At 43.6% G+C, this 18,497-nt stretch overlaps 1 protein-coding gene across 1 annotated transcript; it reads right to left on the bottom strand.

Annotated features, from left to right (window-relative positions):
* Window positions 1–17,687: 17,687 nt before the first annotated feature.
* Window positions 17,688–18,041, bottom strand: TAL2 (TAL bHLH transcription factor 2). Its single transcript, XM_054398155.1, has one exon. It carries the CDS (start codon window positions 18,039–18,041, stop codon window positions 17,688–17,690), a length of 354 nt encoding a protein of 117 aa, XP_054254130.1.
* Window positions 18,042–18,497: the final 456 nt, after the last annotated feature.

Raw genomic sequence — 18,497 nt, 5'->3', positions numbered from 1 at the left:
GCAAGAAAACAAAGCACAAGTCTGAAATTGTTGCCTTGCCCAAGGATTGTTAGTATGACCTTAAAAAAACCCACTGCAGACACCTGCCAATAAACTACCCAGCTTCTGCATGTACTAGAGCACTTTTCAGCAGAATTAGTTTTCCTTTCCAAGAGGACTCTGATAAATTAAATATTTTCTGAATTTGCTTCAGAAAACATTCCAGCTGTTCATGAGATTCCCACATTTTTACTTCTGGAACAACTGTGAAAGGCTAGGATATTACATGGTTATCAGCTGTTCCTGATGGCTGCCTTGATGCATGTCATAGCTGATCCTGGATAGACAGTTGTTCTTCGTCCATTCTAGGGAAAGCTGAAACCAAGTGACACCTGACAGTAACAGAAGTAACAGGGTTGGTTTCAAAGTGAGTGCATGTCCACATCTTCCATCTCCATAGAGCATAACATCAGTAACCTGTTACACCCTAGATCTTACAGAAGCTATGGATAATATGAACTAGAGCTGTCACACCTGATTGACTAGTGTCCACTTCCTATGGCAATTACACTAATGTAGTGTTTGAAAAGAAGGTCTGTGTACCTCCTATAGAAGCATTAGTGGCTGCTAACTGTGGGATATGTTTGTTTAGTATTTTATTTTATACTGTCAAATACTACAGGCTACAAGCTGGGGACAGATTGGCAGGAGAGCAGCCAGGCAGAAAGGGTCCTGCGGGTAGTGGTTGACAGTAGGATGAACATGAGCCAGCAGTGTGCCCAGGTGGCCAAGAAGGCCAATGGCATCCTGGCCTGCATCAGGAATAGTGTGGCCAGCAGGAGCAGGGAAGTCATTGTGCCCCTGTACTCAGCACTGGTTAGACCACACCTTGAGTACTGTGTCCAGTTGTGGGCCACTCAATTCAAGAAAAATGTTGAGTTGCTCAAACATGTCCAGAGAAGGGCAACAAAGCTGGTGAAGGGTCTGGGGCACAAGCCCTATGAGGAGAGGCTGAAGGAGCTGGGATTGTTTAGCCTGGAGAATAGGAGGCTCAGGGGAGACCTTATTGCTGTCTACAACTACCTGAAGGGAGGTTGTAGCCAGGTGGGGGTTGGTCTCTTCTTCCAGGCAACCAGTGACAGAATGAGAGGACACAGCCTCAAGCTGCGCCAGGGGAGGTTTAGGCTGGATGTTAGGAAGAAATTCTTCACAGAAAGAGTGACTGGCCATTGGAATGGGCTGCCCAGGGAGGTTGTGGAGTCACCATCCCTGGAAGTGTTTAAAATAAGACTGGACGAGGAACATAGTGCCATGGTTTAGTTGATTAGATGGTGTTGGGTGATAGGTTGGACTAGATGATCTTGAAGGTCTTTTCCAACCTGGTTAATTCTGTGATTCTGTCAAAGGATCCTACAGACACTACCATGGAATTCAAAAGTGGTGCGTAAGGAGAAAAATAGGAGGACTTGTTTAGTCATCAGTCTACCTCAAAACTCGTGCATCTGTACTCCCCAAAATAAAATAATTAGAAATATTCCTATTTGATGAATTATTAGGTTAAATTTATTTATCTTTCTTAGAAGAGCTCTCAAATTCAAGTCCATGCATCAGAATCAAGTCAGATGAACACGGTAATCCTTGTCATATACAAAAGTGCTCTCATGCTGCCGTCTTCGTGATTTGTTGTCACTTAGCATTTTCCAATCCAGTTCCCACTCTCCTTCATTGTCTTCTTCCTTGTTTGTATTTCCTTCTTTTCCAACAGTGTCTAATGCCCCTCAAACAGCTTACTTCAATCTTCTAGCACATATGTTGATAGAAAAAAAGGAGAGAGAATATATTCACAAACCTTGCCTATTTCGTTCAGCATCATCTCTCACAGTTATTCCCATATTCTAAGTTTCTCTAATTTTCTTGCTTTGTCCATGCCATCCTCAGCATTTAGTTATGGCTTGGTACAACCATCCGGCTCCTGTCTTTGAGAATCTGCTTGTTCATCCCATCTTACCTTACTCATGCATGCATGCTTTCAATGAACACTCATATTTTCAGGCCTTACCTTTACCTCTGTATACCTTCCAACTTTGTGTTTCATTACTGTTACCTTCCTTCTTCTCTGCAGTCTTCCTCCAGCAGGTCACCTTCTCCCATCTCAGTTTTTTTCTACGAACTTGTTTGTTAAAGTACAATAGAGCAAGACCTTCTTCTCTAGATTGTGCTGCTTATTCTACGTCCTTTGTCAAATCCTTACCAGTCTGATCTCACTGAAGACCTGCTGTAGAAAGAAAAGCATACAGGAAGACCTCATGCAATACAAATCACCACGCTTCAAGTATCTCGTGTGCAGGAAGTCCTACTGCATGCACTATTTCCCTGTTAGATGGCAAAAGCCCAGGTTATTAAAGTTCATTCGCTACCAGTGGATTTTAGGTGTTCTGATACCTTCAGGAATCTGTCTTTCAGGGAGCATAGGGGTTACTCATTGTCTCGGATTTCAAGTTATTTGTTTAACCAGATGTGTTTATGTGTAATATAATACAGTTCAGACGAACATTGTTTTGTTTGGCTCGCATCTGATGAAGCTTCCCAGGGAAAATAAGAAAGGCAAGAAACATTTCCATGCATATTATGAACATAGAGTTAGCATATGGCAATTTCGAAAAGTGTATTTTATATGTTTGAATCTCAGCCATTAATTTTGCATTTCTCTTTTTTCACCTCCTCTGCTTGATCACTCCACTCACAGTGTTACTTAGAGCTAGTTTTTTTAAACACTGATACATACATTGTAATACATTACACATTCAGCTGGTGAGATCTTGGATATACGAGAGTAATGCTGGCAAGATACTGTGTATTTTCTATCCTATCAAGTAATCAACATGTAATTCCCTTTCTGAAATGTAATGCAAATGCAGCTAAACCTGAGGACCTGAAACAGCAGCATTAGGATGGTAATTTTTCCTCCTCCATTTGCTTTTATAGATTGTTGCTTAAGCCTGCAGAACAGAACAAAAGGGGAGCTGTCCTATTTAAGGTGGAGCGCAGAGCAAATGTCTTCCTTCCATCTTCCCTTTTCTCTCTCAATAGCAAATAATTTGTCCTCACTAGAGGCAGAAATTGTCTCTCGAAAACTGAATTTCTGAATTTCTGCTTGAAGGGAGCACAGAACAAAAACAGATATTAAGGAAACTTAATATTCCCCCATATGTCTTTGGCCACTAAACAATGTTCACTGGAGTTTTAGGGACTTGAACAAGTTCAGACCCTTTGCTTCCTGGCAGTGTTGTAATGTCCCGCACTCCAAGAGTTGAAGGATGTGTCTCTTTTGCAAGATCCCTGTCAATGCTCATTTCTCTAAACACACTTCCCAGCTGCTTGGCTTCTCTACTCTGTAAATCCAAATCATCATCTCAAACCATTGGCTCCATTATCCTAGGACTGGAGCAACCAAGTAATGAGCTGCTCACCTTCGTTACAACTCTAATCTTTATGCGTATCTCCAAACTCACTTAGGGACAGAGATTGGACAATTGCTTCTGATTCTTTTGCTTGTGATGTCCCTGCAAGATATATTTTGTTTACAGAGGCAATCAGTGCTGGCAATAGTTACTGAGTCCCTATGTTAGCCACATCACCCATCACAGGGAGCTGCAGTGCTTTATGTGGGGACTGAGATAGCATCACAGCCTGTTACAGGGGTGGTGGCAGCACTGGCACACCTCTATGCCAGTATTTTACACTAATCGAACCGAAAGATGTTCAAAAGGCCTAACAATATGATCAAGGTGATGGAAGCATCCCAGGGTACACCTACAAACTCTTCAGAAGGGATAGGCAAGGAAGGAGAGGTGGTGGGGTGGCCATGTATATCAGGGAGTGTTTTGATTACCTTGAGCTTAATGACAGTGACAGCAGGGTTGAGTGTTTATGGATAAGAGGTAAGAATCAGAGGGAAAGCCAAAAAGGCTGATACCATGGTGGGAGTCGTTATAGGCCACCACTATCCCCCCCCCCAGGGAGGATGAGGAGACAGATAAAAGACTGTAAGCAGCTGGGAGAAGACTCAAGATTGCTAGCCCTTGTTCTCCTTGAGTCTTCAACTTGCCTGACATCTGCTGGAAATACAGCAAAGAGGGAGCAGTCCCGCAGGTTCCTGGAGTGAAGAACTTCCTGACACAGCTAGTGATGGAGCCAAATAGGAAAAGTGCCTGATGGACCTGCTGTTTGCAAACAGAGAGGTACTTGGGGGTAATGTAATAGTTGGGGGTCATCTTGGGCACAGCAATCATGAAATGATAGAGTTCTCACTTAGAGAAGTAAAAAGGGGGTTCAGCAGAACTTGCCATCTGGGACTCCCAGCTGGCCAATTTTGGCCTGTTTTGGGGACTGATCAATAGAGTTCCTTGGGAGGAAGTTGTGAAGGGCCAAGGAATCCAAGAGGGAAGTCTTAGAGGTGCAGTTACAGGCCATTCCCATGTGCCATAAGATGAGGCAGAAGTGAAGAAGGCTGGCCTGGCTGAAGAGAGAAATTTGGTTGCATCTTAGGGAGAAAAGGTCAGTGGAAGAAGCGGCAGGCCACTCAGGAGGACTACAAAGTAATTGTTAGGCTATGCAGGGAGAAAATCAGAAGGGCCAAAGCTCAAAAAGAAATTAATCTGGCTTCAGCTGTTAAAGACAACAAGAAATGCTTCTACAAATATATTAGCAACAAAAAGAGAGCTAAAGACAATCTCTGCCCTTCAGTGGAAGCAGGACATGACAACAGTGATCAAGGATGAGGAAAAGGCTGAGGTACTCAATACCTTCATTGCATTGTTCTTTAGTAATAGTACCAATTGTTTGCTGGATATCCAGCCCCTTGAGCTGGAAGGTAGGGATAGGAAACAGAATGAAGCCTGCATGATCCAAGAGGGGCTGGGTGGCACACACCCTGAGGGTACTGAGAGAATGAGCAGAAGTGCTCCCCAAGCCATTTTTCCTTCATTTCACAGAAATACAGAATCACAGAATGTCAGGGGCTGGAAGGGACCCCAAGAGATCATCCAGTCCAACCCCACTGCCAAAGTAGGAATCACCTATACCAGATCACACAGGAACTCATCCAGGTGGGTCTCGAATATCTCCAGAGGTATTTTATTTATCAGGAGTCCTAGCTAACCACGGAGGTCTGTGTTGACTGGTTAGGAAATGCCCATCTACAAGAAGGCTTAGAGTGTGGACCTGGGGAACTGAACACCTGGCAGTGTGACCTTGGTGGCAGGGAAGCTTATGGAGCAAATTATCTTGAGTGCCATTATGCAGCATGTGCAGGCCCAGGTGACCCACAGAGTGGATGAGGGAAAGGCCATGGATGTTGTTTACCTGGACTATAGGAAAGCACTTGACACTGTCTCCCACAGCATACTCCTGGAAAAACTGGCTGCTCGTAACTTGGATGGCTGGATGTTTTGCTGGGTGAGAAACTGGATGGCTGGCTGGGCTCAAAGAGTGATGGTGAAAGGAGTTAAATCCACTTGTTGGCTGGTCACAGTGATGTTCCTCAGGGACCAGTTCTCTTTAATATCTTTATCAGAGATCTGTGTGAGGAGATTGATTGCACCCTCAGTAAGTCTGCAGATGACACTAAGCTGGGAGGGAGTTTTGATCTGCTTGAGGGTAGGAAGGCACTGCAGAGGGATCTGCTCAGTGGGCCAACATCAGCTGCATGAGGTTTAACAAGGTCAAGTGCCAGGTCCTGCACTTGCATCACAAAACCCCCATGCAATTCTACAGGCTTAGAGAGTCTCTGCTATGAAGAAAGACTGAGAGAAATGGGGTTGTTCTGTCCTGAGAAGAGACAGTTGAGAAGAGTGGGTGTCAAGATGAAGATGACAGTCTCTTTTCAATGGTGCCCAGTGATAGACAAGGGAAAACAGGTAGATCTAGAACACAGGAGGTTCCACCTCAACACAAGTAGGTACTTCTTTATACTGAGGGTGGTGGAACACTGGAACAGGCTGCCCAGAGAGGTTGTGGGGTCTCTTTCTCTGCAGATTTTCAAAACCCACCTGGATGCGTTACTGTGTGGCTTGTCCTAGGTGATCCTGCTTTGGCAGGGGCAGTGGACTAGATCTCTAGAGGCTCCTTCCAACCTCTAACATTCTGTGAGAGTGGTTGGAAAGCTGTCCAAGGAGAAGGTGTTGATTCACAGACAGCTGAATATGAGCCAGCAGTGTGCCCAGGTGGCCAAGAAGGCAAACGGCATCCTGGCCTGTATCAGGAATAGTGTGGCCAGCAGGAGCAGGGAAGTCATTGTGCCCCTGTACAAAGCACTGGTTAGGCCACACCTTGAATACTGTGTCCAGTTCTGGGCTCCTCAATTTAAGAAAGATGTTGAGCTGCTTCAATCCAGAGAAGGGCAACAAAGCTGGTGAAAAGTCTGGGGCACAAGCCCTGTGAGGAGCGGCTGAGGAAGCTGGGGTTGTTTAGCCTGGAGAAGAGGAGGCAGAGGGGAGATGTTATTACTCTTTCTTTACAACTACCAGGAAGGAGCTCATAGCTCTCTTCTACCCAGTAACAAGTGATAGAATGAGGGAAAATTGCCTCAAGTTTCAGGGGAGGCTTAGATTGGATTAGAAGAAATTTCTGCACAGAAAGGGTTCTCAAACACTGGAGTAGGCCTCCCAGTCAGGTAGTTGAATCCTCATCCCTCAAAGGCATTTAAAAGACACATAGATGTGGTGCTTAGGGACCTGGTTTAGCACCAGACTTGGTAGTTAGATAATGTTTGGACTCAGTGATTTTAAAAATCTTTTCAAATGCAGACAATTCTGGGTCTATAAAATCCCTTTGCCCACTACCATTCCATACAAATCAGACATCAGCACAATCATAGAAGAATTTATAATACCAAAACCTAGTGACAAAAATCCTAACAGAGAGGCACCTCTAACCCTGCACCACACAAAACCAATAACTAGCAGTGGCAAAGCCACTGCAGCTTCAAAAGCAGCTCTAGAAACAAACACCAGGCAACTGTGCCCAGTGGCCATCCTGTCACATCACCATCATAATAAATGCTTGTAGCAATTCAGTCAAATACATTAAAACTTCAGCCTCTTGAGACTCTCAGATTAAAGATCCATAATTGTCCCAGGTGAGCTATTTATATTGGACCCAGAATAAGCATTGTCTATATTTAGCCCATATCTGGGGCTAAATTCTATCAGTTGCTCTACCACTTGATGAACCCCTCTCCAGCAGAGAAGGGGAATCAAAAAAGATAGGATGTCTGTGTTTTGAAAGGAAAACAGTTTTAAATTAAACAGCTGAACTAATACCAGTACAAATGCCAATATAAAGTTTATACAGTTAGCCCAGTGAATGTACACCAGTCACAGTAAACAGGAAAGGCTTTGGGAGCAGGAGGATGAAGATGGTCAGGAGAAGCCCAAGCAGGTGACCTCTCATCCTCAGAAAGCTTCTCACTTTGTAATGAGTGTGACATTTGTGGTGTGGGATCCACCTGTCAACCGGCTCAGGCCTGCTGTCTGCTAACTGCCCACAGACCATGGCTGGCCTGTGATTCTGACCTGGAGATACCAGGACAGAGGGAATGAGGTAAAGGGAGCCAGTGCCTACAACAGTGCCTACTAACCAAACAAGAGGCAATGGACACACACACACAAGCAAAAAAATAATCCATCCGAACACAAGAAGCAGCAGCTTTTTTTGCTTTTTGTTTGCTTGTGGTTTTTTGTTTGGTTGTTTTTTTCTCTTTTGTAACACAAAGGTGGTAAAACACAGGAATGGATTTTCCACAGAGGTTATGGACTTTCTGTCTGTGGACATAATAAAAATTTGACTGTGCACAATCCTGGGCAGCCAGCTGTAGCTGACATGGCTTTAGAAGGGTGATTGAACCATATGATCTCTAGAGGTCACTACCAATGCAGACAACTCTGTGACTGCCAGAACTCACCCATGGGGTTGCTTTAATCTTTATAACATTTTTTTTTCTATATCCTTTATATGTCTCCTCTCAGGACTGTTTCCTGACTAATTCCAGCTGACACCAAGCTGGGGACAGGTGTTATCTGTTAGAGGGTAGGAGGGCTCTGCAGAGGGACCTTGACAGGCTGGTCAGATGGGCAGAGTCCAACAGCATGAGATTCAACATGTCCAACTGCTGGGTTCTACGCATTGGCCACAACAACCCCATACAGCACTTCAGGCTGGGGTCAGAGTGGCTGGAGAGCAGCCAGGCAGAGAGGGACCTGGGGGTAGTGGTTGACAGTAGGATGAACATGAGCCAGCAGTGTGCCCAGGTGGCCAAGAAGGCCAATGGCATCCTGGCCTGGATCTGGCATAGTGTGGCCAGCAGGAGCAGGGAAGTCATTGTGCCCCTGTACAAAGCACTGGTTAGACCACACCTTGAGTACTGTGTCCAGTTCTGGGCTCCTCGATTTAAGAAAGATGTTGAGCTGCTTCAGTGTGTCCAGAGAAGGGCAACAAAGCTGGTGAAGGGTCTGGAGCACAAACCCTGTGAGGAGCGGCTGAGGAAGCTGGGGTTGTTTAGCCTGGAGAAGAGGAGGCTCAGGAGTGACCTCATTGCTGTCTACAACTACCTGAAGGGAGGTTGTAGCCAGGTGGGGGTTGGTCTCTTCTCCCAGGCAACCAGTGACAGAATGAAAGGACACAGTCTCCAGCTGTGCCAGGGAAGATTTAGGCTTGATGTTAGGAAGAAATTCTTCACAGAAAGAGTGATTGGCCATTGGAATGTGCTGCTCAGGGAGGTGGTGGAGTCACCGCCTCTGGAAGTGTTTAAAATAAGACTGGATGAGGCACTTAATGCCATGGTTTAGTTGATTAGATGGTGTTGGGTGATAGTTTGGTCTCAGTGATCTTGAAGTTCTTTTCCAACCTGGTTAATTCTGTGATTCTGTGATCAGTCTAGTTGGACAGGTTGTATGTGCTCCTGAGTTGTCTAGTGCCATAGCTACCATCTGATGAACAATTTGTGGACTATACTTCAACTACTAGATTCTGGAAAGGATTAGTTAAGGAGAAAGAAAAGCAATGTTCAACAGGAAACAGACTTCTCATTGTGCCCCTTCATTGTATATTCTCCATGCTCCATTTTCTGCTCAGTAGCACAGGCCAGTTTGGGACACTCTAAATTGTCAAGAGCAGCAAAGGGTTACGCAGAGTGTGCTTTGTTTGGCAATACAGACGGCTTTTTTTGTTAACTGACTTGAACCCATTGTCTAGGCCCCCCTTCTCCCTTACCCTCTATCCTGTCCTCACCAACCTCATCCCCAGCCCAGCTCACACTCCGAAGATCCCCTTACAGTCTTTGGGTTCATGAAGTACAAATTAGCATAATCAGATTAACTGCATGGGTTTGCTCAGCATGGAGCTGAAAAGGAAGAAAAAAGAAAAAGTGGTTCACAAAGAGAAGCCCTGAGGAGGGCAGAAAGGGGTGGTATTGCTGTTGTGCTGTGGTGCTGAAAACTTGCACCTGCATAGCAAGCAGATCCTCTTCTCACTAAGGACTCTTAGATGGTATTAAAGCATAGGAATTAATTGGGAGGAGGGTAAGGAGGCAGAGAAAGGATGACAGGAGAGCTGGGATGGAGAGGAGATATTCTATTAATTGAATTATCTGGACTGGGAATGTATAGTTTGCTGGCAGTGGAAAACATTGTTTGATTCCTATTCATCATGGAGAGGAGATCATTTTGGTAATCTGGCCTATCAAGATAAGAGTTTTAGAGTCTGCAGGAGTCTGATAAGAAACAGGATGAGAAAAAAAAGCAAACTGTCTGGGGCCAGGGTGGGTGGGTGGTTTGGTTTCGTTTGTTTGGGTTTTTTCCTGGGCATTTTTTGTGGTGGGCTTGCATTGCTAAGAGCAGAAAATAATCTGCTTGATTGATTTAGTGCCTGCCCTAATTTTATGCTTTCTGCTCTTCCTGGGAGAAGAGCCCTGCCAGAGGAGTCAAGACTCAAGTCCATATCCATAGATTTTAAGGGGATTCATATGCTTATGTATTTAGGAACATGAGATTAAATAACTTGAAGGTGCCTGTTTTTTAAAAAAACCCAAAACCTCTGATACCTTCCAAGGCTGCTTCTACACTGCCAGATCTTCCAGCTGAACTCCCTGACCAGTACCTTCATCTTTATGAGGCATCTTAAAAGCACTCATGAACAGAGATTATAAGAAAAGCATCCCCAAAAAGCAATCATGACAACCTAAAATGTTTTGAGTTGAGCCCTCATGATCAAGAGTCTTACTGACAGCCTTAGCCCTGGACTTTTTTTCAGTACTTCACAGTGTCAGGATAAAAGCAAACATAAATGTCAGGATAAGTCAAACTTTGAGGCAGTATTTATGACAAGCCCTTGGCTAACTTGAACCTGCAGTTTTCAAGAAGAAATACCGTCTTTGGCTTGATTTACCTTAACAGCATATGGCAGAGAACTGCTGAAAGTATGTAGCTGATGAACTTGTGATAAAGAGGAAATAAAGCTTTTCTATTATTATTATTTTTAACAGAGTTTTCATTTCTTTGACTTTAGAAATAAGCAACTAATGTAGAAGTATAATGTTAAGGGAAATATAAAACATATTTAGTTTATCAAAACCATCTAATCAATATTTGTTTGTACTGGTTCAGCAGCCTACGCTCTTGGGAAATGTTTGAAATTAGTCAAAGCACTACACCAGGGCTTTCAGAATTAACTAACTGGCAATTTGACTGACTTATTAATCTAACAGAAACAGGATGGTGGTGTTCTGTTTTCTGTAGACGATACATAGAGAAGTAATTTAGAAGTCATTCATACCCCTTACAACAAGATTAGTGTCCATCCAGGTTTATCAAACATGGAAGAACCATCCTGCACTCTTTCACTTTCACTGACAACTTATCTTCTTTTTATCATTGCAATTTTTCCATAGCCTGAAAAAAATAGTTTTTACTTTAATGGCAGAATGTATTTTTTTTTCCCTTTGCATGTGATCTTAAGTAAACTTCAACCTGGATTTGAAGGAAATAATAAGGGTAAGACAGATGGACAGAGAGGCATATATATGTATATGTTCCCTAATCTGCTCAGATATTCGGATCAAAAGCAACAGATTAAACTATGCTACTCAAGTCACTTGTCATAAATTTCTCCTCTTGTTTCCAAATCTGAGAGTTGTGGCATAGCCATTTTCATTCCACATCTCTATGCAGAAATGTGACCTTTACAACTGAGCCCAGTCACAGTGCACCAAGCATAGTGGCCAGGCATGTTCACCAAACAGCTGCTGTCTGCTCTTTTGTGCATTTGCAGCATAATTCTGGAGGCAGAGCCAAAGTGGGCAACTCCCTTCAGCACTGTGTTGTTTCAGTTCCCATTCAGGTGGTGGGAAAGTTTCCCACAAAAGCAAGCTGTGCCAGCACCAAGCACTTTTGGCATGTCCAACCTGCTGGGCTTACTTCGCTCCATCAGGAATGCTCAACTGGCAGCCAACGTTTTGCCATTCGGTTCCACAGAGATCACTGCAGAGCCTATGAGCAGGAGCAGATAGTTAGTTCTGAAATACCTTTTAAACTGAAAGCAAAACACTTCAGGTTACAGTCAGCTGGCCTGGTCTAATAGCCTCCATTCAAGGCATTTTTGGGCACCACTGTTTCTTTTTGAGAGTCTTCAGGTCTTTCCTGAATAAGTGTAAAGCTTTTTAAAAGCTTGCATTTAGTACTGTGTAGTCTTGAATTGGAGGAATCTATGTTCTGGTTGTACATCTGTGCATCAGAGTACAGGGAGATGTAGTTTTGGCTGCTTTTAGCCTTCCTCAGCTCTGGGACTGGGCACTGCTGTCTATCAGGGTTTGCCAGATAGAGTTACCAAGAGAAAATCCATGTTAAACATTGTCTACAGCCAGGGCTGGAGGCAGCACACCTCTTTAGAGAATTGCTGACTGTAAGTCATCATCCTTTAGCTTTCCATTAAGATGTTTGGCTACCTAAGAAAGAGTCTGTCTTTCAAGGTGCAGGAAGAAAGGGATATTCCCCAGGTCTGAGATATTCAGTCTTGTTTGCCGTGTCCCAAGCCATCTGCAATGGAAGGTGGGTGTATGGGAAGCCTTACCTGCTCTGTGCTTTTGAATACCTCTCTTCATCACTTACCGGCATCGAAGTAAGAGACTTCATCTGAGACCCCATACAGGTCATGCTGAGATCCACAGGAATCTCACTGATATCTTTCTGTCCTTCAGACTGAGCCACTTCTGTGCTGTTATTTTGTGGCATTGACGCTCAGTAGGGGAGGTGTACCCACAGAACTTTTGTTGCTCCTTGCCTGACTTTTTGGTTTTCAGTGCCAGGATGGGGTCACTTTTCCAAAAGATGTTCCCAAAAGAAACTTGTAACAGGGCCTTCAGTTGTCTACTGTTTGGTTTACACTTCATGGCAACAAAACAAACTGTGGAGGGATGTGATGTTTATTCATTCACGCACAGGAGATGGGGCCAAGAGGAGACTACAACACAATGAGTCTAACTCTTTTTCTTGTAGAGAAAGGCTAGAGCAGAGATTGCTTGCAGACAGAAAACAGTGAATTCAACCAGATACATGTATTGAGCAGATACAAGGCAATCTTTACCTTCTATAATCCAAATACTTCACTGAGCTGCTTCCTCCACCCATCTTCTCCCCTCTGATTCTCTCAGCACCTGCTGTATTAAAAATGCAATTACACTCCCAAAAAGTGACAGATTTAGACTCTGTCACTTTGTTGATGACCTTTAGATTTAAGACTGGATCCCAAGTGACCTCTGCCCCAGAGGTCAGTAGTTAAGTCACCCATTCTCTCCACTTCCTTTCATCATCCAGCCTTCAAAGAACAAAAGTCAGATCTGCCTTGCTCACCCTACTTTAGCCATGGTCACTGCATATCATAGAATCACAGAATGGCAGGGGCTGGGACATCCAGAGATCATTTAGTCCAACCGCCTGCTAAAGAAGGTTTGCCTAGATCTGCTTACACAGGAGCACAATCATTTCCCTATCATGAAAGAAATTTGTGGGAGCCACTTAGCTTCTAGAAGATTAATTGCTAAATGAGTCATGAATGATGTGCCTCTGAAATACATCAGTCCTGTAGCTTCTTCTTCTTCTTGCTCAGAACAAGATGCTAGGATGGATCTTAATCTCCTACATTAACTCTGTTTTGCCATTTAATTGTGTGGCTCAAGAATCTCATGAGTCTTCCTCTGCTATGGTCATTGTAACTTCCTCCTCCCTTATTTAGACTTTAAAAAGCTAGCAAAGCTTCTGAATACATTTTTCACCGCAAAGTCTACCTCAGCCTAGACAACACTCCAGATAAGACAAGGTACCATGCAGAATTCAGATTTTGCTGCTCAATGTCTAGTGCTGGACAATACTGTGTTTGCATCAGCCAGGATCTGAATCCACAGAACCTCAGGCTAAAACCCTGACTGCAGACCTGCCCTTCCTCCAACCACAGGCTGGTTATCCCAAAGATCCAATACAAAAGGCTACAGCATCCTTGCAAGTCACAGTAGCAATATATTTCTTTCCCTACTTAACCCAAATGTCCAACTCCAATTACAGTCCACAGCCACAAAGGAGATTCTGAGAAAGTGGACATGATGAACAGCGTCTTTCACAGCAGACGTGTTTGTGGTAAGGTGTGGGTTACTTTTAAGGACAATGTGCATTGCACCTCTCCTGGCATCAGTTCTCTTAGGTTCTGTGATAGCCGAAGAGTCACACTTCTCTCCTAGCACCCAGTCTCTGAAGAAGATAATCCTCTTTTAGCCAGAAATGTGGAGCTCTGTTCTTCCATTGGAAGATCCTTTTGGAAATTCTGTGTAGAGGAATGACTCACTGGGATTTCTGCATTACAAAAGCACGGGAGGACACTTCACACCCTCTGTGCAGCTTAGGAGCCCTGTGGGTTGGAGGGACCTGTAACTTTTAACTTTGCATCATGCCTCTTTGTATCAGGAGATATCAAAGGTGCTTCTAGAAGATACCACCTTAGCTAGTCTTCCTTGCAATATTGGCAGCTGTATCACCACCCCAAAAAAAATTATAAAAGGAAAAAAGATCCACACAGATTTTTCTAGCACTACAAATGACAACTAGGAGACTTAGTAGGGGCCTAAGACTAGGGACATTTTGACTTTGCCACCACTGCAACATGCAAGCCATTTTCAGCCAGCTCCAAATGACTTGGTACATCCCCACACCGCACCATGTTAACATGGTTACACCATGCCCCACTACCAAAGGAGGCATTGCCACATGATTCTGAGGGTACTAATTTGGCATTACCTGCTGTAAGCAGAGGGTCCTCTCTAGGTGGCATTGCCTTGAGACAATACCTTTCTCCAGCACATAATGTGCAGAAATCCCTCCTTGATGTATAGAGCAGCATCAGGACTGTGAGATATTCAGCTAAGCATGAAACTGAAGCCAGCTCTATGTCCCAGTGATTTCCCAGTTTTTCCTCATAACTTCTCCATCTGCCATCCTAGTGCTTCTTCTCCCTCATATTCAATTGGGGATTAAGTTGTTCCTACCATGTGTTAACCAGAAAGAGCAATTTACCATCCTAAGTTACCACTGACTTTGGAGATGTTTTTCTATCTGAACCTAGACTCTGGTCCAAATCTGTAGGTTGTGCCTATCTATCTGAACACCTCCAGATAACAGTAGTCTCAAATCAATTCTTTAGGGCTCTTTCTGCTTTTCAAAATGGAGTTAGTTAAAATCTTTTGAAGTGTGAATAGCTGGAAGGCAAAAAGCAGTGCTGCACAATGAAATTTTATGTATCTGTTTTTTTCAGCAGACAGTCAATATCTTCTTAGCATGTGGATTGGAATAAAATTCAACGTGAAATTATAAGAAATCATAATAAATAATTGCTGCCATTCTTCATCATCTCATGTTGCTTCTAATATCAAACCTAGCATAAGTGCTGAAAAGCAGAATGATTCTCTGCTGGAAATTACTTTGTAATGTTTTCAGTGTCCTCTACAAAGTGGTATTCAAATATAAAATTAAATTTTAGAGAAGTTTAAAAAGACAAAGACTAATTTATTAAATAATTTATTTGGAATATATTAGGTGTTAAATAGCATCACAAAATGTGTTCAGTTACACTGTACTTGTTCCTGATCATACAGATAAGAAATCCCCAAAACATGAAGAGAAAACTCAATAAGAAAAATTAAAATCTTTGGTAGGTAGATCTAGTGAAATACATGCCAAATGTAAGAGTAGGAAGCTTCTAAATGGAAAGAACAAAGAAAGTGCTGGCATGAACCCAACCAACAACAAGAAGGGAAGGGGTTTTGGACAGCAAATACAAGAAACACCTTGTATTACAAAATTGCTAGGTTTTCTTCACTTGACACTAACTCTGCTCTCAAGTTGTTTTGGCTTGCTTTGGTGATGTGTGTTTCCTAGGATAGCTAGTGTCTGATAGACCAAGTAGGATCACCACAGCTCACCAATAACTGCTCTGATTTATTTGTTTGTATAAAAGACTGTGACTCCATTCAGTAACATTAAAGTGGGCAGAAGCGGGTAGAAAGCAGTACTGATTTCATGAACTTAATACATTTCCACTCAGCTGCTCTCCAGGGCAGTCTTCAGCCCTGACAGCTTACAAATGTAGGAAAAAGAAAACTGAAAATCAGCAGTGTTCAGAAACAAAACCAAATCACCATGAACCCTCTCAGCCTTTTTTTTTTTTTTTTTTTTTTTTTTTTTTTTTTTTTTTGGTCAAAATGTGTCTACTGGCACACCTGTACCTTGCAGAACCAGCCCTGGATGCAGCGAGCTATGTTCCTGTCAGACCTTGGTGTTCATCAGTGCCCAGAACAGCCCACTACATGCTTAACAGGAGCTAGCCCTGGCTTTCTTGGTGCAGCTTGTGGTTGATAAGGCTTTAAATGGTAGCTCAGCTTTGGGTGCCAAGACACTTCATGCAGAAAAGCTGTATGTGTTACTTGCAGAAAGCCTATCTCTGCTTCTTGGAAGCATCTCATTGTCTCATGAACTAACAGAAGCAGACCAGGAACGTGTTTTGGCACATAGGAGATCCATTTCTTCACCAGTGGTGAACAGTTGTCTTTTCTAAGCATTGACGTATACCACCTTCCACACAGAAATCAAAAGGATCTATTCCAATTGGAGCAGGATCTTACCAGGAAGTAGTTTCACTTAAACCTGGTGTGATTTTTCTGTTGCTGTAGGCAGCTACATAATTTGCATGAGCAGTCTAGAGTTTTACTGGCACAGGCTGTAACTCAGCCAGGAAGTTAAACTGACTTATTGGCAGCAACCCACAATGGTCATCCTTCATCCTGTTTATCATCTAAACATCTAGAGCATGGTGATCAAACGAAAGACATTTACTCCAGTTTCTTTCACCTTGCTCCACCAGTCCACTTGGGATTGTCTCTGAATGGAGAATCCTCAACTACAGCACATGAAAGTAGGGAATTTAAAGGCAATTGGCTTGGTACACTGCCTGGTTCAGGCATCAATCCAACTTCACACAGCTCAGCATCACAGAACCAGGGTCTTACAGGTGACAGCAAGGATGTGTGCTTGGTTCTTTTTCCCCCAGCAACAAAAGCAGGGATGATTCAGGAACTTGATGACCAAGACACATGGCACACAGCCTTGTGTCAAAGGGACACCACAGTGGTGCATGTCCAATGCTTTATGGCAGGCCTAGACATGCTCTAGCTGCCTCAGCACACCAGCACAGGAAGGGGCACGCTCACTGGCATTTCCATCAAGTTTTTTACAGTGCCTCGAGGCCTTTCTCCTGAGACCACCCTCCCAAAACAAGACATCCACCTTTTCCACAGCTGCTGAAGAACAGCCAGCAACCTGTTTGATGGGCTTTTAAGGCAGCTGGAGCATAGCTGAGCAATTTCCTTCACAGGAACACTGTTACTGCTACAACAGGTTTGCTCTGCCTATTGAACCCACAGAAACTGATCTATGACTATGTTTTCTTTTGTTTTAAATTGACATTTTTGCTTTAATCTGATGTTTATGTTTGTTCCAAAGTGTTTTGCTCTGATATTAGGGATTCCTCCAGTCTGATGGAGAAAGGTCTTGCTGCTCAGAGGCTGGCACTTGTGTTTTCAAAAAGAAGAATCAAACTAGAAATAAAATTCACAGACTCAAGGATGTGGCAGTTAGTGCCTGGAACCACTGATGGATAACTGTGGCAAATAATACATCTCTTAAAACTTTTCACTACTGAGGTCAGACATCCGTCTTGAACAAATTTTGCTTTGCAGTAATCTTTCTTGAGCTCTGCAGTGTTTCCTTGAAATAGCATGGGGTAATAATCTCTCTCCCTGCCAGAAACACTGAATTGATTTCCATAGCCTGATTTATGGAGATCAGGGCAGAAGGCCATTTTGGCTTTGATCCTGCTGTTACAGTTATGAGTTCTACCCCAGTTCTCAGGGGCTGCAGCTTCTGGTCTTCCAGGTTATTGGTTGACCAAGGATTTTCTTTCCTATTACATAAAAATGTATACCAAATAAAATATATACCAAATAAAATAGTAATAAATATAAATAAATAATCACAAAACATAGAGGAGCAACCCACAGATTCTGAAAAAGAGAGGAACTATGAGACTAACAGCAAGCCTGAGTGTCTCAGTGTCTGCTAGGGAGATGAGGTCTCTGACCAACACTCTACTATATTGCTGCTCATGCCAGGAGAGGAGACATCACAGTTTTTGATCAGTGTCAGCTCTTCCATGCTTTGAAAGCATGGAGCTTGCTGGAAGAACCCCAGGATGCTGCCCCGTGCTGCCACTGTTGTCTGTTGCAGGCCTGGCTCTCTCAGGACTTTGACGAGGAAGTTGATGTACCTCATAGCTAACCGGAGTGTCTCGTTCTTGCTCAGTTTTTTGTCTGGTGGGTGGGTGGGAATGAGTTTCCTCAGCTTGGCAAAGGCACTGTTGACATTTTGTTGCCTCCATCGCTCCCTGGTGTTGGCGAAGATCTTCCTTGTCATTCTCAAGTGCTGCAAAGCAAAGGAGTCGGTGAGTGAATGTTAGATACCACTGGTGTTCATGCAAGCTGCTGCTCTGGAGCATTGTGAGCATGCAGTGGCAGTGCTAGGCATTTATAATTTTTACCCTCTATGGCTGATACCATTGTCCTGTATGTCCTGCACAGCTTCACTCAAATCCTTATAGTCATGTCCCCATTCACAGCCATCTTCAGAAGTGTTGCAACTGCAGCTAGATGCCATAGTCCAATAAAGACTTCACAAAGGAGTAAATGGAGTTTTATTTCCTTCTACAACCCCTCAGTGCTGCTATGAGCTTAGCTTCTGCAGGTTCCCACCAGGCTGCAAGAGGGAGGCCCCCTTTTTACGGGGGAATGCAGCTAGGCCTGGGGCAGAAGATATCCATGCTTTCCCAGCCCCGGTTTACATCTTCTTTTGGGCTGCTACCAGCTGGCCCAA

This window comes from Indicator indicator, chromosome Z (assembly GCF_027791375.1).
Source record: "Indicator indicator isolate 239-I01 chromosome Z, UM_Iind_1.1, whole genome shotgun sequence".
Classification (NCBI taxonomy): Eukaryota; Metazoa; Chordata; class Aves; order Piciformes; family Indicatoridae; genus Indicator; species Indicator indicator.
The sequence above is the reverse complement of the archived record's forward strand: the minus strand, read 5'-3'. Positions and strand labels throughout refer to the sequence as shown.